This window comes from Corvus kubaryi, unplaced genomic scaffold, assembly GCF_017639235.1.
Source record: "Corvus kubaryi isolate FWS band 111438036 unplaced genomic scaffold, C.kubaryi_AGA036_p1.0 37396, whole genome shotgun sequence".
Taxonomy (NCBI): domain Eukaryota; kingdom Metazoa; phylum Chordata; class Aves; order Passeriformes; family Corvidae; genus Corvus; species Corvus kubaryi.
Window position 1 is genome coordinate 27148452 of NW_024581135.1, and position 22447 is coordinate 27170898.

A 22447-nucleotide genomic window follows, 5' to 3' on the forward strand; every position below is an offset into this window, starting at 1 on the left:
GATAGGTAATTAACTAGGATAATAGCAGTGCTTGCAATGCTAAGAAAGCCAGTGTCTACCTACACATTTATTTTTCTTTCACCACTCTTCCAGATGAAGATCAGTTACTTGCCTTTTAAAATTAGGTTTTACCAATATTCACACATGGGACACTGTATGCGTATATCAAGAGAAAAACAAAATTAAGGAATGCACCTCGCTCTTCCCTTGGAGATTATTTTTCAAGGGCCCCAGAGGAATACCAGTCCTGTCAGTACTAAGGAAGTGTGCAGTCAATGAACAGGAATTAGGCAGAGGAAACTGGTAAAAAGCAACAGCGAACAATCACCTAGGTGTAAAAACTTCTAAAGCTGCTCAAGTGTCCTCCTGCTTTTACTGACCTGGATGAGAGGAGAGGTCAATCTTACTGACCCTTTACACCTTTCTGATTCTGACATTTGGGCCAATAGGTTACCTGATGCCAGCTCTGGATTCTGACACCTTACTGTGTTAAACAGTAACTTACTTTAAAATGCGTTCATTGCTCTCATGGCAAGGTTGTTTTGTGCGCTGTGGCATTAGAATCAAGCTAGAAGCAAAAGCCTAGTCCCGTCCAAACTCAGCTGAAAGCCTCCCACTGATACCAGTTCAACTAAGCAAATATAATTTGGGTAAGAGCACAAGATTAGGCACTGCAAAGCAGCAAACACCAGAGTATTTTAGAAAGAAGATTTTAATTATTTGGAAGAAACAGGTTTTCTGAAATACAGACTCAGAACATAAAGACTAAGTAATTTATTACTCATAGCTCTTGTTATGGACAGATGGTTCCTACAGCAAAAATATAGAAAAATAATTTGAATTCAAGTCTAGAAGACCTGCAACTTTTCATATGCAAAAAATAAATCCAACTAGTCATAGAAAAGTGGCTGATAAGGATGGAGAACAGGGCTGTGCATCTGAATAGCCATTATATATACATTCCAAACTTAAATGAGCGTATTTTCTCAGCCTCATAAAAATAGTTTGTCCATGAAAAATACCAATATGTAATACATTTAATACAATTTATACTTGAATTTAAAGATCTCAGATTATGGAACAGTAAGCTAAAATCAAATGAACTGCTTTGTCAACTCTTCTTGTAGAGAACAATACTCTCTGCGTATACAGTGTGCATGCATGTACGTGTATACACGCACAAAAAAGAAGAGGTGTATAGAGATTTGCTGAAAAATTCTATAAGATTATTTGATTTCATTGCAGACCACAGCATACAAACTTCCTGGGATCCTTCTAATACAGGCTGTTCTATGAAATAATAATGTTGGCTGGTATAACCACGTATCTACAACAGGTTTTTGCTATTATGAATTTAATTATCAATTTATCTTTCCAATCTAGATTTCTTTTTTCTAAGAAATAAATGCTGCTTTGGTAAGATTCCGTACAGTCATGACAAAATAAACGTGAACATACTGGGGAAAACCTTGGAAGTATGATTTAATTTGATAATTAGCAAGTAATAAAGATACCAACAAGTTTTAAGCAGCAAAAGATTTAAAAGACTATGTTCTGACTTATTTTCTTCACCAACAAGCTTTTCGAGCAAGGAACTAAAATGAAGAGATTAAATTTCTCTGCCTGCCATCACTGTGACATTTTAAGCCACCAAAGTCACAGCTGGCACTGAAAGAACAGTGGCATCAGCAGAGACCTCCATTCTTGCAGGACATAAATTGCATTGTGACACCCTGCCTTGGAAAGGCCTGTGGTCTGCGGTGTCCGGCGTGTGATGCTTCCGTCGGGACTTCTCCGAATGCATTGGATTCTCTGTGGTCCTTGCAGTTGTAGACTGCTCTTGATTTTTCATAGCTCCTTTGTTTTTAGATCGAAAGCTGTTATGCTGCTGTCTTCTGTGCTCAGACCTGGAACCACTCTTTGTATTTTGATCTGCCTCATTACTGGCACTTTGTGACTTATGAGATCCATTGAGCCGCATGTTTTGGTGCTGTGGGTTGAATCTTCGTCTCTGGCTAGAAGGCCCATTCTACCCAGAAAGAAATTGGATAACTGTTAGGTTGTCTGAATCCTTCCAACAGGCCAAGAAACACAGCAGTCAAAATTAACACTGTTACTAGGAGAGGGAAAACATGAAAAAGTTTTGATTGTTACCAGAGTCTCTTTATAATAACTAAAACCAGAACTGCAAATACCATACTACATCTGAGTAGCTAGAGATGCAGATGGCAGGTTCATCACTGATGCCAAATTAAAATATGCCATGATTCAAGAGAGTACAGAAAAGGGCATGAAATTCTAGATATCTCAACAGCAGCTGTTGAGGAAAGGAATCTGCAGGTTCTGGTCAATAGAAGATAAATATGACTCAGCAGTGCCCTGGCAACCAGGAGAGCCACCCATGTCCTGGGGGGGCATCAGGCACAGCATCGCCAGCCAGGCAGAGGAGGGGATTGTCCCCTCTGCTCTGCACTCAGGCAGCCTCACCTCGAGTGCTGGGGGCAGTTTTGGGTGCCATGATATAGGAAAGACATTAAACTATTAGAGAGTGTCCAAACGAGGGCTACAAGGACAGTGCAGGGCCTGGAAGGGAAGCTGTATGAGGAGCAGCTGAGGTTGCTTGGTCAGTTCAGCCTGGAGAAGAGGACACTGAGGGGAGACCTCACTGCAGTTACAACTTTCTTGTGAGGGGAAGAGGAGGGGCAGGCACTGTAATGACCAGTGACAGGACCCGAGGAGATGGCCTGAAGTTGTGTTGGGAGGTTCAGGCTGGGTATCAGGAAGTTCTTTACTCAGAGGGTGGCTGGGCACTGGAACAGGCTCCCCGGGGACGTGGTCACAGCATCAACCCTGACAGAGGTCAAGAAGTGTTTGGACAATGCTCTTAGGCACACGGTGTGACTCTTGGGGATGGTGCTGTGCAGGGCCAGGAGCGGGACTCAACGCTCTTTGTGTATCCCTTTTGACTCAGGATACCTCTCTGTGATTCTCTGAGCAGTTAAGAAGTCCTGAAGAACTTGATACTGACTGATTTTTTCCCAAATCATGTATATTGCTTTCCTAGTAAAGCGTTGTGCAAGTCCTACAGTATGACTACAGGAAGAACAGATGTTCATATGTAAATGAAAGTCAAGTGAAGAATCCTCATTGTGGAAGACATGTCCATTGTGATATTTTGCTCAGAGGATGCTTTGATTCTTAGTGGGAAGTGACTGAATTACTTTTACTTGCATGCCTGACAGGATAGCTGATTCCATACATGCACTGACATTATACACTGCTCTTATATTTCCCTTCAGGCATCTACTTGAGCCTAATGTCCCCACTGGTACAAAATTCAGACCAACTTTAGTGGCAACTTTACCTAAGAACAATTGTACAGGGACATTCTAAGGTGCTATTACAACAAAATATAATTCATATATGTATCATACATATGTAATATAATGCTACTAATATAGCACATAGCATATAACCTGTATTATAGAGCTTCTGAAATAATGTGCTTTTAAACCTGGCAGGATTCTACTTTCAAAGTGTATCTAATAATTGTGCTTCAACAGCACATCAACTGACCATTTGACAAGGACTACATGTTTTTCTACCACAGCAATTAGATATAATGGAGGGTATTTCTTTTTCACTCTATTACTGCCACTAGTCACTTTTAAACTGACAGCTGTCTTTACTCATATGCTATTTCTACTTTGTATGTTCATGCTGACTTGAAAATGAAGCTGGAAAGTATATGCTTACATATCTTCAAAAAGAATTAATTAAATAGAGACTGCAAACCAGTATTTGATTTCCTATTAACAACTTTCAATGCTACATATTTTTCTGAAAGTTTTGAAGTAATTTAGTTTAGTTCACAACTGATTGACATCTTACCTGCTTATTTGTTGGGACTCCTTGAGAAGAAGATTCTGTAGGATTGGAAGAAGGATGACTTTGTACTTTACTGCTGGTTGTTTTATTATCAGAGTTCTTGGCATTACTAGAGGACTTTCGGGTGTGCGTATTTTGCTTGCCAGTTGTTGCATGCGAGGTCATTGAAGACAGCACTAAACTACATGGTGTTCTTGAGGAGTAGTTGTTCTTTGGGTGAGAAACTATAAAAAAAGGATTATGTTATCAGTTAAACGATCAACATCTGAACAACAGGGCTGTATTCTTACCCTGCTTACAGTTAATTTTGGAAGCATTGTTTCAGTCTCACTTTAAATAATGAAGTCAGCTACCTTAAACTAACTGTTGAAGTAACGTGGTGGGAGTCAGCCCATAGTGTTCCACACCTGTGAATCTGCCTCACTGCGAAGCACTTCTGGAGATAAAAGAGCCAATGTGGTGGCGCTACATTAAAACTGGAAGGAGTCTGGCAAAAGGCCAGGATTTTGGCATCCAAGAGAACTTCACTTATTCCTCTTGAAAGGAAATGGGTAAAAGAGATTCTTCCATATGATGGATATCTATAAAAACTGGAACTGAATGCATTGCACTAATCCACTTCATGGAGACCATAGCAGTGAGATTGCTCCTCACAATCAGGAACCACTACTGCCCATCTCAGCACATTCCTGCTCTCTACTTCTCAGTATTTTGAGGTCACCTAATTTACTAAGCACTGTCATATCTGGGTATGAAATGCACCCAAAAAAATCCTTGATTCCTCTCTGCATTTCTTCAAGCTGCCTTTGTGAAATGGCCCCCAAGCAGTCTTGAAGAAGATTCTGAGGCTAATGAAGTTCTTGATCTTAATTTGCTGTCCTGATTTTTCTGATTATGGAATTTTTCTGTTTCCTTCTGGTACAGATGACAAATCTGAGGTTCACTCCAGAGAGACACCTGTTGTTTTTATCTATTTTTCCACTTCTAGTACAGAGAAAGAAGATGAGGAATCATTTTAGTAACTAAGCATCATCTGTTAGCTTTTCTGAGGATCTTATTCACTTATGCCAACATCAGCTACTTCTCCCACTAGGTGTCCTCTTCAGAAAAACAATGCAATGACCTGCACAATGAACTGAATTTTCCCTTCTGCGTTCAGTGAGGACAACCATCCCTGAATTCTATTAATTCTCTCTGGCCTAAAACACACTGCTGCACATGGAAGACCATTTAAAAACCCAGATGCTTGTCATAAAAATGTATTTTTAACAGAAAAAGGTGTACAAGAAAAGGATACAACCCTCTGCTGGGCACTCATATGTCAATCCAATTATTTTTGTTTCTTCCTGTCCTTAATTTTGAGTACATGCTGTCTATGCTCTTCTCATGCTAGAACATTTCTTCCTTTGCACAAGCTCTGTGGGTTTGGTTATTGCTTTTGTTAAAGCCCTTAACAGTGGCTGTTTGTAGCTATAGGCCTTGTATAATCTCTGCTTGAGGGGTATTTGCAGCTCCCAGCAGGGTAGGGGTCTCATTGAGAGATGATGCTAAGAGGAACATCTTTTGCACTGAAAAGCTCTTGTCAAAGACACCCATCATCATGAGTTGCTCATCTAAGGTCACTGAGGGCAGGTATGAGCAAAGTTCTGCAGACAGTCAGTGCACTATCAGTCATTTCTAGGATGACACTGTTCCCCTGCTAATAGCTGCTCTTCTGACTTCACTGACCTGATTTGAACAGGCCTGCATCAAACTATGCTTATGTAATGCTTTACTGAAATGAGGTATAAATAATTAACTTGCAGAATTAACTGCAGCTGGAAGTTATTTAGGAAAGTAGTTCATTGAGTTTAAAAAAAATAGTCTATGGTTGTATCAATAGCAGCTGTGGTACTATAAGTCAAGATAATCTTTATGGCATTTTCAATCTCTTATGCCTCAGGGTATTAGATAGGGTCTATGAGGTGACTGTAAACAATTAGATGCATTACTGGGAAGTTTACATCTTCCTCTGAAACATCCTGGGTTGGTTTCACTGAGAGACAGGATATGGGGTTAGATGGATCTTCAAAGTGCTCTGCAAAAGCAATTCTTATGGTCTAATGAGTTAAACTGGTTATGCCTCCAAGCAGTCAGTTCTTTAGCTATGCAGTCAGAACCTTGTATTGGCAGACTGTGTAGCATTTTCTCTGTTTTGTATTTTAAGGAACTACTTGAAAACATTTATTATTTTCCTTCCACCAAGATGCACTAGTTAAGTATTGTTTTACCAGTTTTCTCCTGACTGGAATACCATAGGACAGAGTAACATTCTGGGCAAAGCCTTATATTATTTACTTTTTTTAGGGGAAAAAAGCATGACAAAGATGAAAAATAGGCTCTTATTTTGCAACTGGGACATGACACTTTTAGCAAAAAAATGCAAAACTGAATTTCCAAGCAGAAGGGCAGATGATTTGGAAACAGGAGCCTGGAGAAAAAGAGGCTGAGGGGAGACCTTATTGCTCTCTACAAGTACCTAATAGGAGGTTGTAGCAAGGTGGGACCAGTCCCTTCTCTCAGGTTACAAGTAACAGGATGAGAGGAAATAAGTCTCTTGTATCACCAAGGGAGGTTTAGGTTGGATATTAGGAAACATTTTGTTACAACAAGGGTTGTCACGGATTGGAACAGGCTGCCCAGGGAAGTGTTCAAAAAACACGTGGATATAGCACTTGAGGGCATCGTTTAACTGTGAACATGGTGGTTGACAGTTGGACTTAGTGAACACAGAAGTCTTTTCCTACCTTAATGATTCTATGATTTAGGACTCCATATGGCTCCTGAAAAACCCAGTGAATACTGTTATAAAGCTGGGGAGTTACTTCTTAGCAGGAGAGAACTGAATTGGTCTCATTACATTATGCTCACACAGAGAAGCTTCCAATTTACTATTTATTTATAAATTACTGAATTTGTGTATTCCCTAGAGTTGGAGATCCTGTTTAGATTGAAAACTCCAACTGATCTGAGTAATACATGGAAATTGCTGACAAAGATGGTACTGTGCACCTGCATATGGACTGTGCAGCCCAGGCACAGTGAGTCTAACATGTTGCATACTGTAAAGTTGACTTGTGTGTGTTCAGCAGTCCTGCTGCAGCCAGAGACACCACTCATACTGGGCTTGCTACACACACACACACTGGCAGCACATGTGCTGTCAGCTCTGCTGAACAGGTATGTTCTGAGAAACTCTGAGAGGAATCATCAGCACTTACTTTCTCCACAGAGCTGAATCTGGGTCTTCAGCTGCTCTGTATCACAGGAAAATCGGGCAGACCTGCCCAGCTCTTCATCGTATTTCCGTTCACTCACAAAGTGCTGCGAAAATAGACATGATAACAGTAATTTACATTCTGAACAAAAGACTGTATGGATGGTAAAAGAACCAATCAATACTTAAGCTCACTTTAAGGCTCAACAAATTCTTGACCCCGCCCTGTACACAAGATCTCTGTGCAGAACCAAGTATTACCCCATCTGTACAAAATTACGTCTCACAGCCCAGTGATGGGTGGATCACTCCCACACTTGGGAAGTGGGTCATTTCAGCAGAGAATATGTGTTTGATCACTGAACCTGAAGCTATCAGGTTTACTTGCCAAGTCTAAATGATACACAAACAGCAAAACTCCCCACTGCTACACTGAAGAGGGGATAGCTTACACTTCTCCTATAGCATCTGTACACCACTCAGAGGTGCTACAGTACTTTAAGAAGCTACACTTTCCCTATGGAAAGCTATTTACCCCTCGGCCCATGGCAGGAATGAACAGCCTGGGCATGTTAATGTGACAACTCTTCCCAGACGTTTCTGCAAACAGCTAAAATACCCAAGCAGAAGTGAATGCCTGACCTTAATTTCAGCCCTAAGTTCAGACAGTTGTGCTTCAGCCATCTGACTGGCCAGGTCTGCCAGTCTCTTCAGCTCCTCAGCTTTCTTCTGCCGAGCAGTCAGGATTTCCACTGCCAAATACCAATAGTCAGCCATTAATGCTAGGAAGGTAAATTGCTTTGTAATTTATTAGTCTTTGGGCATTAACATGGTACATCACATGCGAGACAAACATGGACCACTGACTTCAACTGGACTTCCAATATGCTACTTGCACAGATTAAGTTGATCAGCATATTTCACTGAACTGCCTGATTTTGAAAAAGATCTGAAAATGAAAATGTCAGAAAATCAAAGTTAAACCAATCCTCCAACATTCAGACAAACAGGGGCAAAGACATGTTGTTTTGAGTTTTCTGGTGCTTTATTCTGAATCGCAAATACAGGGAGCCTTCCACTGAGACATGGAAAGAAGCATTACATTGAGTCACCAGCCTGTTTCTGAAGACATGCTGTATTTGATTTACCTAGGGGAATTTCACTTCCTCTGAAAAAACCCCTGTTCATATACATCACCATTTTGCTTTCACATACGGAATATACACATTTGCCATTTCAACAGCAAAGCAGCTTTGAAGGCCAATAGTCTTTATTAAAAATAATACTAAATATTCATTACTGCCTGTCTTGTATATTCTATGTAAGGAAGGGGTGAGTAGTTATAGTCTTATAGGGAAAGATTAATCATAAACCACGAGGCAATGATCTACTTATACACAGGATAATATGACATCGTAATTTTGGTGGAAAACAAAATATACACCAACTATTACCTACATGGTGACTCAGTGTAAAAGCAACAACTGATTAACTATCTGATGGGATCAGTACTTATGGCAGAGAGGAAACAACATCTAAACGCAAAATAGTAACAGTCATAGTCTTTTGTCTTGAACTTACACATACAGTCAGGGGGAGTGGTACTTAATGTAAACTACCCTAAGGACACACTCCATTACAGCTGTGGAGATCTTGGCTTCTTTGCCTTCTTTTTGCCACAAATTTCCACGGCACAGTTGAGAATTAATGATATTTCACAGACAGTTTGCTTCTTAACCCATTATCATTTATTTAATCAGGTAACACCTTCTTTTGAAAGTATCATAGAATCATAAATAGTTTGGGCCGGAAGGGAACTTTAAAGGTCTCGAGTCCAACCCCCCTGCAATGAGCAGGGACATCTTCAATAGATGGGGTTGCTCAGAGCCTGACCTTGAATGCTGCGAGGGATGAGGATCTCCCCTCCTCTGGGAAACCTGTTGCCATGTTTCACTGAGTGCAGCATGGTCCAGCAGGCACAGGGAGACACAGCTGCACCTGTACAGCTGTGTGGGAGCAAACAAACTGTGTGACTGTAGAGGAGCGCGTGTCACACAGGGCAGGGAAGGCAGAGGTGGCTACAGTTCCTTTAGGGTAAATCTGTGCCTACATCATTACTTATGTTAAGAACAGCTGCTATCTCTCCAGCTGATCTTTTAATTTCATTTTTTGTAGAATATGATCTACAAGAGTGAGAAAATTTTATCAGATAAATTGAACAGTTTACCAGCTGCTTACCTTGTCCAATAGTTCTGCTTTACTGCTTATTCTAGGTAATGCTAATACTGTTCCTCCCCAAGATGAACATCCTCTTTGCTGAAGTGACTGCCTAGACCATATGATCTCATACTGGCATTTATTTCCACGAGATGCCAGCCAAAACCCATGTTTTAAAAAAACCCTGAAATTATCATATTTGGAATTTTTCCTAGTGTTGACAGTAAGAATAAGATTACCCACTGTAAAACAGTCCTTGAGTGCAGCAAAAAGATATGAAAATAAATAATATTCTAAATCTCAGTTAGCATGTTAGAGTCCTGTAACAACTTGCTGCCTGTTTCTGAAGGCACTATACAGCCTACAGCAACCTTGAGAGACAGCAGAAACCATGCTGTTGGAGACAGGTACTGGGGCCATCCACTGCCATGCATGGAGCTGGCTGGAAAACAGGGAAACAGAGCATGCCATGTGCAAATGGAGCACTTTGCACGCCAGTAGGTAGGAATTTGGTTTACTTTCTACAAAAATTCCTGTAACTGGCCAAGATTAATGAAGGGACCCTATAATACCATCAGCCCTGGACAGTGGATTTCCAAAATGTGGTTTTGTTTATGCAGTTAGGGCTTAAACCTGTGTCTGCTGATCAGTGGGAATTCTACCACTGGTTTTCCTGGGAATGAGTGCATGCTCTGTAGCTGATTATGGCTACCTGGTGTCTGCAGGTAACCAAAAAGCTGCTGATACATATCCCTCCACAGCTCCTTCCCAGAATAACACAGAGCTTCCAATCCACATCTATTTCATGTTATTCCTAGAAATTTAACAAATAAAATTCAAAACACAAACTAATGCAAATCTTTGCTGTCATAACTCATACCTTCTAGTTTCCAAACATACAACTGCAAGAGACTTGGGCAGCAACAGAGAATTTAGACCATTTTTTTAAACAAAAATTCAATTAGTATACCTTTGTAAACTAAGCGAGTTCTAAATGCAAATGAAGCATTCAAGAATGTTACATATATTTGTGACCCTGCTTGGAAGGACCTTAAATTCAGGAATCAATAAAAGGATTATACACATTCCTAGAAATGATATTTTCATCTGCCAGGAAAAGTATCATTCTAACAATGCTTTGGTTAGTGTTCAATTTCTTGCTTAGCATTCTCTACTGAAACACGTTCCCCTGTATTTACTGGGGGTAAATACAAATACTGTATCTTGGATGGAGTGTAAGACAGGTATTGTGGTATCCTAATACATGGGTCATCTTGCTTCCCTCCCCCCCCATCAGAATATATATACATGAAAATGCAAAAACCAGAGACAACATGAAAGCCTAGAATCAAATCAGCTCCCATAGATTATTAAGAAAACAGACTGCAGTAAACATCTGTTTTTAGATTTTTTTAAAAATTGTTCTAATTCATAAGCTTGATCATTCTCCCTTAAAGCTATGCAAGGCAACACAATAACCTACTCCCCTACTCCGTAATTCCAGTATTCTAACTTACGTAGGTAATATAAGCAAGCAAACAGTGATTGATAAATGGAAACAAAGTAATTGAATAACCACAGAAATGAGGGGGAAAAAAAAAAAAAAGAGTGGTCAAAAATCTCTGATAGGTAAGCAGAAGGAGTAAGTAATTTAAATCTAACTCCATATCACCTTTTGGTTTACCTTAATTTCATAATACTGAAATTTTGATGTACAATCCTCACAGAAACTACCCTGGAACATCAAAGCCTTATCTGACTGTATACATATAGAGTGAAAGATGATGGAATGCTGCTAACCAAATTTATGGATTGTGTAATTTTCTGCCAAACAAAACAACTGTTTCCACAGTATTCCAGAATTTCCCTGCATATTTTTTTTTACTTACTGGCTTCTTCTTTAACTTTATCAATTTCTGCCATTAATGACACTTCTTTGTCTACGATGCTAAAAAAGGAAAAAAAGAAAGAAAAAAATAATAATTTAATTCATGCTAGAACTACAACAAAATCGAAAGCTGTAACTACACGCAGACTTCAGACATTAATTATGGGCTGTTTTGAAATGAGTAAGACTTAAAAAATTGAAGCTGAAGAAACACCTAGGCAAGCCAGCTACAAAAAATTAGTGATAATGAATGTGTGCTGCTTTACACAAACACCTCACTGGCCTTCCCATGTATCTGCACAGATGTGGAAGTCAGTCTGATTCAGCAGAGCAATCCTCAAATGACTCCACAGCCTGTTTCCTAATTAAGCCAGATATACCATTGCTGCTACCCAGATTAATACAGTTTAGGTCTCAGCACAAAACTAAGAATGCAACAAAATTAAAGATGTGTGAAATGAGGTCCTTCTCTTCCTTAGAGATATTTTTGCAAAACATGTCAGGGTAAACAAGAAAATGGTTTGTGATGTAAGTAAACATTAAAGTATCTCCATAAAAGAAGTCAGTTTCCCTGCCCCCTATTCCCTCCAGGACTGGGAAGTCAAGTTGTTCCACTTTTACTTGGCCTTCCTAAAGGAGTCATGTGCCTCTCCTTCACAAACGTTTGGTGTCTGATCCCTGATAACGCTTATAAGCTGTCAAAGTGCAACTGTCTGAGAGCAGACAGGTCGTGTGGTAAATTGGTCACATTATGAACACAGTAACATTGTCCAGTGGAGTAGCATCTCTGCAGAAGGCTCTCCAGGGGACAGCGCTCTGGTGTGTCACTCTGTTTTCACCTCAGTAGATTATTCTTAAAGTTAAATTCACATTTAATAAACACCACTAATATTAATGTTTGTGTTTGCATAAGCGAGTAAATTCAAGCAGCTGGGGGAGAAATTGCAGGAAGTATGTCAAACACCAGGAGTACATCTAGGCACACACTCAAGGGAAGAGTGGAGCTCTCAACCCTTTTAGTAAAATCAGCCTTAAACATTAGCTTTTGTACCCAGTGAAGACCCTGAGTTCCATGTGAACAGGCTTCTACTGAAGGAAGACATTATAGAAAACTTAAACCCAAAACATTTGTCTAGAACGTCCTTAGCAAGAAAAGAAGATCATGCAGAGTTCAGTGGGCAGTAAAGAGAGACGGAAGACTTTAAGAGAGAAGAACTGACAGGTCCTTAACTACAACAGGGAAAGATTGGTGAGCAGGCAGTGTGGGGAACACACAGCAAACACACAGCTGACAACCAAGCATTTACCAGCTAGAGCATGTTCAAGTGCCATTCATTGAAATCTTCCAACCAGCCTCATACAGGAGGGTTGCAACAGAAGCTCTGCAGTCTTCTGCCCTCGGGTTTTCCCAGCCTCCCATGCCCCCTGTAGAGGAGGAGACCTTTACACTGCCTCCCAGTAGTCAACAAGAGGGACAGAAGCTGGTTGGCTGATGGCAAAGGTTGCAGTAAGACAACACAACTGCAGTGTAACACATTTTTTTGTTTCATACATAGAAACAAGACTAAAATTACTGTTTTGGCCTGCCAGATCAATTTAGTGTGACGTACACACCAGAGGAAATAAAACAGCAGGGTGTTTTCATGGTAGAGCAAATCAGTTAAGATGGAGGCTCTGACAATGGAAGGACACGCTTGTTCCAGTTAGCACTCAGTATTCTCCAGCATAAGCATTAAGCTTGAACTCCAAATAAGCAGGTGATGATTTCAGCTTGCTAATCTAAATAGTCATAGCTTCTCAGGATTAATCTACTTTCAAATAGCTTTTGTAACTACATGGTTTAAATAAACTTCCTTGATTTTCACAACAGGTGGCTGAAACGAGTCTTGTAAGTTCTTACCTATTTCTACCCTCTACAAAGAGAATCTAATCATCTTTACTATTTTCTCTTAAATTAAAAAAACTGCAGATTTTTGTCTTTTCTGCCTCTGTTATCAAAGTGTCTCCCTAGCACACTACACAGGTTATATAAACATGAACTTTTGTCTGGAAAACATATTCAAGCAACAAGGTCACAACAGCAGAGCTCATGAGAAGAGTGTTTTAGTGCAGTTCATTCCAGGACCGTCCTCTCTCCAGTCTAACAGATCCTTACTAAACCGGTTGGCCCCTAACATTTTATTTTGATGCCAAATAGAACCACTTTTACTACCAGAATGAAAGCAAGGCCATAGCAGTCCCGTATTTATCATATTTTATAGTCAAATCTTATGTGTTACTAGACAGTTTTCCATTCCTAATGTTTCATTTTGGTCTCTGACAAATATTTCAGGAAAGTGTTTGGATGTTGTAGCAGTAGAGGACAGGGCCGATAAATTTAAAGAACAACCACCTGAGTACCTCCCTTCTAGCTAGCTACAAACTAACACTGGAAAAATTAAAGAATAACACAAGAGAAAAACAGTTTGGTGCCTTTGCCCATGTCAGACTAGTTAATATGATAAACTAAGTTTCTTTAACGTACAGACCTTCATGAGGATTCCCCTCCCTGAAGACAATACAGCTGTACTAATTTATATCAGCAGAGGACAAGCACTCTTGGCTAAAAAGAGGAAACATACTAATTTTCATCTGGAAGCGTACAACCGCATTTCTCAGCTGGGAAACCATAAATGGCCATGTGTCATATATGGGAAAAGTTAATGTTTCTTTAGATATGTCCTAGGCCAACCAGCATCAGCAAATGCAAAATAAGAGCAACACTTCCTCCAACAAGAATTTATCAGCATTATAAACAGATGAAAACAACAGACAGAAAACTGGAAAAAAAAATCTGGCCTGAGGGGATAAAAAAAAGACAGCTACAAAGAGAAATCTAAATGCTAACATATAGAAGGAGAAAGGACAAGAACAGTGTGGAAAACCAATGGATGAAATCTTGTCTCTCATTCCTGCTAGGATCCCACTGTTTTCACATAAAGGTCCCACAGTCACTTAAACTGAACAGCTCCTTAACTTAGGAGTTCAACCATTTTTAATGTATTTTCTGGAGAAATGCCCTACTCAGCCTTAATACAGTGATCGTGATTAGACCACAGCAAAAATGTTACTGAGAACTGCTCCGAGCTCAGCTCAGCAATACCTCCTGAGAAAGCATTTTCTTTTAATGCTTCTTAGTGTCCATTTGACACTAAAATGTTGTATCAAGCTGGTACACTCCAGTGCACAGCCTGTAGCCATTGGTATGCTGTGGAGAACTGGATACTGAGTGCTACAGGAACTTTCTGCACACTCAGGTATAACCAGATTTGAGCTCTAGCAGAGGAAGGAACAGAATGCATTTCAGATCTAAAGACACCTGAGGGAAAACATTCTGCTAATTCCTTCCTCTCTAGTTACGTTCTCTTGGGTTTTCTATAGATGTTTGGAACTGGGTTTAAAATCATGGACATACTACTTTAGCTGATGTTCTGGAGAGTTCATAATCTTGTCAATTTTTTCTGATTACTCTAAGCACTAAAAATCTCCTTACCTTGAGTATCAGTATCAACACCTGAATATATTCCCACATACCATTTGAGACTCTGGCAACAAACACACAACTCAGAACCACTTCTTTCTTTGAATGTACCTGAATCCATGCCCTAATCATCAGTCCACAGGTTCCCCTGCTGTAGTAGACCAAGCACTGGGACTCAATTCCCTCCTCCACTGACCAGACTCAAGATAGCTCTGAATCAACTGAGTCTTATCTCCATGACTGATGATACAGAAAAAAACAGAGTAACATTATTATCCCTTTCTTTTCTGTCTCCCTTCACCACACCAGGCTCCTGAAAGGACTGATTCTTCCTTTCCTTACCCCTCACGTTTTCAGGATCATGACCTAGGTACCAAACTTGAGCTATCAGCATCATATCACTGTTCACCACAGGTATCTGCAGTTTGGAGCACAGGATTTAGCACTCTTTGAGCTTAATATCCAGGTGAAATTTTGAAGCAAGGCTCAGGAAGGAGACAATTTTGTTGAGGGGACATGGCAAAGCAGAGGCTTAACATGGAGGGCATGTAAATGAGACACAGCCAATGCTTGTGCTGTAGAGATATGAAACGCAGCAGGAGAGACAGCAGCTCTCTAGGAATCATTTTGCTGAAGTGATTTTGAGGGCAAAAACTTAAGTGCCCTGTTCCTGGTCAAATGAACAGTACTCATGCCTGGCCTTACACAGGCTGGCAGGATTCACACTAGTGTACAATGGCAAAAGAGCTGCAAATGCCAAACTACAATGAGCTGCTGGCACAGCAATGATAGGGGCAAATTATGCTGACAGCTGCCTCATTTCACAGTTTCATACTCAGAACAAATTCAGAATTTGTTCTGACATTAGTGGAAACAAATTAATCTTCCTCTAGTTTACTGCATGAAATTTAGTATTTGCACAGTGAAAAAGAAAAGATATTTTCAGTCAGCTGCAATACCTCCAAATCCCACTAAAATGATTAAAGTTATTAGTGCCTCTTGAGAAAAGCTGCTTCAGGGTGCCAGGCTGGCTGATTTATAGCTTTACTGATGAGAATCACAAGGGTTCCAGATGACCAGAATCTTCTCTTTCCTTCTGCCTCTTCTAGGCATTATGACAAACCAACCTATTGTGCCTGAAGAGATGGGGAAATAAAAAGACCAAGCTGACATGGAGGCAAACATGCTGACACAGCTCACAAAGGTAAGCCCCAGCTGTATGGCACCGAGGTTACTGTTAAGTGTAATTCGAATGAGTCCTTTCATAACCCTGTTAAACCCCTCAAAATGCCAATTTTCTCCTTGGAGCATTTAATAAGCTTTACTCTCCCCTGAACCAGCTTTGTGCACAGTTTGAGAATGACTGTTGTTCTGGAGACTGAGGAAGACAGTGTCAGCTGTGGCATCCTGAATAACTGCAGCAGGGCTCTTCATCCAGAAGAAGAAGAGCTATTTTTTCATGGGCATGCTCTGGGGGCTGGTTCAGCTGGAGAGCTGCTGAACACTGAAGTACAATTTGAGCCCTTTTTTCATAAGGAAGGGAGTTTGAGTAGTTAGACACTATTGGAGTCTGACAGCTTAGGCATCAACAAAAATACAAGATACTCCAGTGATGTTGCTCTGTCAACGCTTTGGAACAGACCTCAGTAGCTCCCTGAAGTTGTACTGATTGACAAGCTGCTGACAAGCTCAAGCAAGTTTGAGGGATGTTAGTACTGTTACTGTCTCTGCTACATTTGAGCTGATGTTACATGCAAATTCATGAGATGGTCCTGATAAGCTCTACATTGGTCTTTAAGTATTATGCTCTTTTTCTTGCACATACTTCCCGTCTATCATAAAAATATTAGACCCACAAGCAGTGTGAAAAGACAACTGGTAAGAACCTCTAATCCAATTGTGTATTTCACAAAAGAATCCTGCACCTCAATCCAAAAACTAGAACTGTCCCTGTCAAACTTTTGGCATAAGGAGATAGAATGATGTGATGACCATGTAAATATAAAGCCCAATCACCTGTACTAGGTGATTACAAGTGTTAAAGGATTACTGCCTAGCCAAGCTATTTTGTAATTGGAGAAATGATACTTCAAGTTTCCTTTATATTAATAGGAAATATATATATTGTAGAAAATATCTTGTAGGAAAAGCTGTTACACTACGTATTTTGCAATGTTTCAGTAGATTATATTCTTCCAGTATTAGCTCAATATTATTTAAATGTTCACAATGCTTGAAGGTTATTTGATCCCCATATTAGCATATGCACGATTACACAGCAAACCAGATTACATGAATTTTCATTCTGATCACTAGTACAGTCTGACAATAAGAAGATAAACAAAAGACAGCATAAATCAATTTCACTGAAATCCTTTCCTCTGCAGAGTACAATCTAGCAGAACTGAAAATACCCAAAGGCTTTTAGTTATTCAAGTTTATTTTGTGTAATTTTTTATCTACCTTCACTAACATTGCTCTCTTCAGCAGCCATAATTAAAGGTCTATTTGCAATTTTCTTTTAAGATCTCTTTACAAAGAATTAGAAATTTGTTGCCTCATCACAAAAACCTGTTTAAGCTAAAAACTGACATGGAAAACCTTTTCCTGAAAGAACATTTCTAAATTTTAGTTATTTAGAAATGAAGGCATCATCTCACAATTTGGCAGTTTTAACAACGGTGAGTATGAGTTGCACCACAGCTTGTTAGCATCCCGCACATTTTTACATGAACTTGTGAAGTATTTCTTTCCTATTTGAGTTTCAGTTCTGATCTGACTCCTGAGGTATCTGAATACCTTACTGGTTTTATATATTTTAGCCTAAACACACTCCAGCAAGGAGGAGACAGTTGTTGAGCTCCTGCTACAGAAAAGAGGCAACTTTCCCAAAAGCACATCGGAAAGTGGCCTCGAAGAAAGAAGAGTCTGGCTTTTTGGTGCAACATCAGTTGAAATTTTCAAGATAATTATTCCCTTTTTGTGTTTAGTAAGCTAGATTTCTCATTAGTCTGACAACACTGAGATCAGAAAGGAGATACTCACTTTTCATCCACAATGACATGCACAAAAGCAATAGTCTACCTGCACAGTCTCAAAACCAGTGTGTCCTGTTTTTTACTGAGGATGACAAACACATCTATGAATGACTGGGAGGGAAGAGGGGAGACACAAGGACATAAAATATGGACAACAGCTAAAAACCAATGTAATCCACCTCTGAATTTCACCTCTTTAATCTATTTTCACAAACTTGTTAAAAAACACCAGGATGAAGCAAGTAATTGTAAAAGACAAAGGGGTCAGAAGGGGGACTTAAGTATCTCATTGAAACCTAACTCCCCCCAGTTTCATGAGCTCTGTCTGTTCTCTCCACTAATGCACAGCAAGGGTGATCCCAGACTGCTGGAGGAGGTGAGGAGAATGCCAGCACAAGCCCCTCTCCCAGTGCTGCAGCTCTCCAGGCAAGTACCCAGCCTGAGGCCAGAGCTGTGGGATCAGGCTCCCCCAGACTCCCCAGGCAGCAGGGGCAGGGCCCAGGGGCCTTGGTCAAAGCACTGATCTTTGAAGGTACCTGAACACCCAGTGGGGCCAAGGAAACCTGAATGCAAGCAGACTGTTTTTATCTTCTCTGTGCTGACAAGGTTAAGGACTGGATCGTGTGACTGATGGGCAAACAAATATCACAACAAACTGCAAGAGGATTTGAAAACCTGGACTTTAGAGGCATAAGGACTACCAAAGGTCGGCTGTCAGACAGACAGAAACCTCATAAGAACTGCCAGTAAATGGAGAGAAAAACAGTACAGGAACTCTGTTCAGTGTAAAGCAATACTAGTTCTGGCCTTTCCAGCCACCTGCCCATCTCCAAACTACCACATCACAAACAGGCAGCTCTCATCTGGTGCCACTGATTCTGGGCTATGGGTGACAGAAAACCATCATCTTTACAGTTTGCCAAGTAAGGGTCCCAGAAAGGGGCAACTGTGTTCTCACTGTTCTACAACTGTGAACACTGGCAGCACTGCTCAGCACCCCACACTGAGTCAGTACAGACAACTATATAAGTACAGACATAATTACGTTCTTTTAGATTATTTCTTCCCCCATTCAACCCCTCCTGTGCCTTAACTTAGAAATCAATATAAAAACTGCTTGATTTTCCGCAAACATAGAGCACCTGCTTTCTAATTGTTACCCTGAATCTATTTTAATATATTTTTAAATTGTCAGTTTTGCCAAACTCCATTTTCCCAGCATTATGTCAGAATCAATTTTTTATCTAGCCTATGGTAAAGCTTTCAACTGCTTTTTCTTCACTCCAAAAATTCATTTGTGCTGATTTTCATGCTCTTAACAAAGCACTGGACATACCAACATGTTAGAAAAGAGTAAAGATGCTTGTATTTATGTGGTTCAGTTCTGCATGCAATGTAATTAAACCTGAATCTTACTACTTTCTACAGACTATTTGTGGCTAGCAGCAGACCATATGGGCAAGTAGCAGATGTTTCCTTTGAGTTTTCCATATGACTGTATGAATGCCCAATACGTGAAAATTATTTTCTGGCAAGAGGTGTTACAGGGAATGGTGGCTCCTTTTGTGCTCTACACATTTCACTCAGATTTCCTGGGGCTCTCCTTTTATCTCCAGGATGGTTATTCAGTCTCTTGGTGGAAAAGAAGTGAGAACACAGTTAACACATGTAGGTTTTAAGCTTGGCAACAAATGTTTCAAGTGCACTCTAGTGAGAGGAGAGTTCACTTAGCTTTTCTGACCCTCCCCTGCAACTTAAGGACTTTGGTAGCTGCCTTTTCTGTGCTCTACACTACTGTGAGACACGGCTATGCTCTAATATATTTTATATCCTAGTCGTAAGGGGAGGACCTTATATTCTCACTCACACAAAGGTATTCCTGAAAACCATACACCAAAGCTGAATGCAATGAGGAGAAATTCTGGATCAAGGAGTACTATCAGGAAGATTTTGCTCCTAATTTGCAGGCTCATGTGAGCCTGAGGAACACTGCCCCTTCAGCTTGCTTTGCTAAGTGCTCTCATAACCTTGGGAAAGCAATGTCACAGCCCAGCAAGAGCAGGGGTGACCAGAGTGCTGGATCACAGCAGGAGCACAATCCACATGAGACTGTAAAAGACTTCCTGTGGTGCAGAGTGCCCTGCCTGGTCCAGCCCATGGCTTGTAAAATGCTCTAGTGTCTTCTGGCATGAAGAGAGCTGAATAAATGCAAGCTGTTATCGCTTCTTCTGAGCACACAGAGAATTACTCCAGTTAGCAGAAACTTAGTGAGGCTCTTTAAGAAAGAGGATGTGAGCCCAATGCAGTGTTTTTAAATAAACATCCTTCTGGGACCGTTATTAGCCCCATTTTACTAGAAAGTCAAAACTGAAGTAAGCATTGCATTTTTCTGCCAAGCTTTTACAGCAGTTCACAGCACATCTGCTCCCTAGCACTGTTTTTCAGATTGTGGGAGGGTGTGCAGTGCACTATTTTGCCAGGTAAGTGACTTTTTACACAGCAGCATAGCATACCTACCGAACATGTTCAGAAGTAACTTCCCTTCATTGGTTAGGTCAAGCTGTGAAATACTGAGCTGGAGAGAAACATGGAGTTTCACTGGCAGCTATCACTCAATAGTTTCTGCTGCTAAAAGGAAAAGTTCTTGTGAATCTTTCTGCCGAAGCTTCAGGACGTCTTAGGCCACATGTGCTATTCATTTCCCTCCATGATAATGGTTTCATTTACTGTCTGGAGGTAGGAGGAAGATACATGCTATTATCTTTGCATGCTTCATTCTTTCTGTGATTGGTAAAATCATGAAAAGATTTAGAAAACCAAAACAGATCATGAGAAAGTCAAAAATATTACTGACTCTTGCAATGCAGTTTTGATTCTGACCTTGACAGTAAATGCAAAAAAGGACACAAAAGTGGTCTTTTATCCTATTACCAAAGGAAGAAAAATAAACCCAAAAGAGACAAACTAAATATGTGTTTCAGCATTCAGCTGCAATGCAAGATAAAAGCTTCTGACTTCATTTAGCTTCACTAAAACCCTTTAGGTGGTGACAGCTGTGTGTAACAGGAAGGGGTTACAGTATTGAGCCCATTCCAGTATTCCTGGCAGCTCCAAACACAGACAGCACTTGGTGGCTGTTGTATCTGCTGTCCATCTCAACCAGTCTACACTCCAGCAGCAACTGGGAGAGGAACTTGGAAAAAGCTTTTGAACCACTACCACAATGGGGACCTGACAGCATGCCCTTGCTTTGGTTACTCCATAGCATTCTGTGAGTGACAATTAGCTGAATTCCTTAATTTTTCCATAACAGACAAGTTGACTGTGTCACAATGAAACTCCATGCCCAAGGAGGGTAATAAATATGTTCACTCAATACCTTATTTTCCTGCTAGCACTAGGGATATTTTGTTCAGTTCTGGAGCAAGGAAACTCCCATGTAAATAACACCCACTAAACTGTGCAGCTCAGGAATATGATGTGATCCCTGTATGAGGTCTGAAGCTGTATGTATCACTGGCTCGGGTGATTTCTACCCAAATTCAGTAAATCTACAGCAGTTGTCAGGGAGTTTTTGGAAACAAGGCATTAAAACAGCTGTGCCCATCTTTCTCAAAGTTTAGGCCACAAGATCATATGAAATATCACAAAACTCCCTTTAATTTTAGCAAAGAAGGTGTTAAGTCATGCAGTTTACTGCTTAACCAAAAAATCCCCTTCATTCATTTGAAGAAAAACCTAAATGTTAGACTTATGAGCTGCCAAAAGCAACAAAGCCAGCACTGAGATTTCCATAATCATCTCCTGACATTGTGCTGTCCTCGTTGCAATGTTATGCTGAGGCACAAATATTCAGACCACAGATCTGTTACATTCTAGAGCTTCCAGCAGACTCCACTTCAATAATTTAGGCACTGAAGCTGGTAGGAGGCAAAATGAAATGAAGCCTATTAAAATGTTGTCCAGGCTATTTTCATCATTTTAAGTACTTGCATTTACAGACTCTTTTGGGGTATTTTTGTATTAGGCAATACACTTCACTGTTTTTCAAGCTAAAATGTGAGTACATGAAAAATGAAGCAATTCAGTTCTGAACTTACTACCTCCCTGCACTTTTAGATCATGACAGAATTCTAAGTCTGTTCCACGACCAGAGTGACAACTGCTTAAAGACTGAATTGCCTGTGACTGCCTGCAACCAAGGTGAGACGTGATGTAAGGTATTTTTAACACTGCTACCAAAAATAAAAAAAGTGAGTGTAACTACACAGCAAATGAAATCCAACTATAGTTTTCTCAGAGGAAAGGTCCCCTCAGAGAACTACCAAAAAATGGTGCAAGAAGTTGATGAACTTTGCTCAATTTTTCCATCTTAACAATCTTATTACTACATTTAAGTTCATAAGCAAAAATCACTGTGATGGCTCCAGAACAATCCTGACAATGTTACGCAGTTTAGTACAACTGGTGATCACAGCTCATATTCACTGGAGAGACAGAAATGTAGCTCTCCCTGCCATACAGTAAAGTACACTGGGGGCTCAGTGAAACAGAAACCTCCCCAAAATCAGCTCAGTAGCACTTGGATTTTTTGCCCATACAGACGGGAGCCCAAGTGGCCCTAAAGTTACTTTAGATGC

At 40.3% G+C, this 22447-nt stretch overlaps 1 protein-coding gene across 5 annotated transcripts in view; it reads right to left on the reverse strand.

The window, feature by feature from the left end:
• Positions 1 to 694: 694 nt before the first annotated feature.
• SPATS2L (spermatogenesis associated serine rich 2 like) overlaps positions 695 to 22447 on the reverse strand; it is a 79387-nt gene continuing 57634 nt past the window's right edge. For all 5 annotated transcript variants that reach the window (XM_042040899.1, XM_042040900.1, XM_042040904.1 and 2 more), the window contains 5 exons: positions 11251 to 11309; positions 7787 to 7896; positions 7149 to 7251; positions 3892 to 4112; positions 695 to 2029 (listed from right to left, as the gene is read on the reverse strand). In XM_042040899.1, coding sequence (XP_041896833.1) covers positions 1643 to 2029; positions 3892 to 4112; positions 7149 to 7251; positions 7787 to 7896; positions 11251 to 11309 — 880 coding nt within the window. In that variant the 3' untranslated portion in view covers positions 695 to 1642. The remainder of the gene's footprint in view (positions 2030 to 3891; positions 4113 to 7148; positions 7252 to 7786; positions 7897 to 11250; positions 11310 to 22447) is intronic.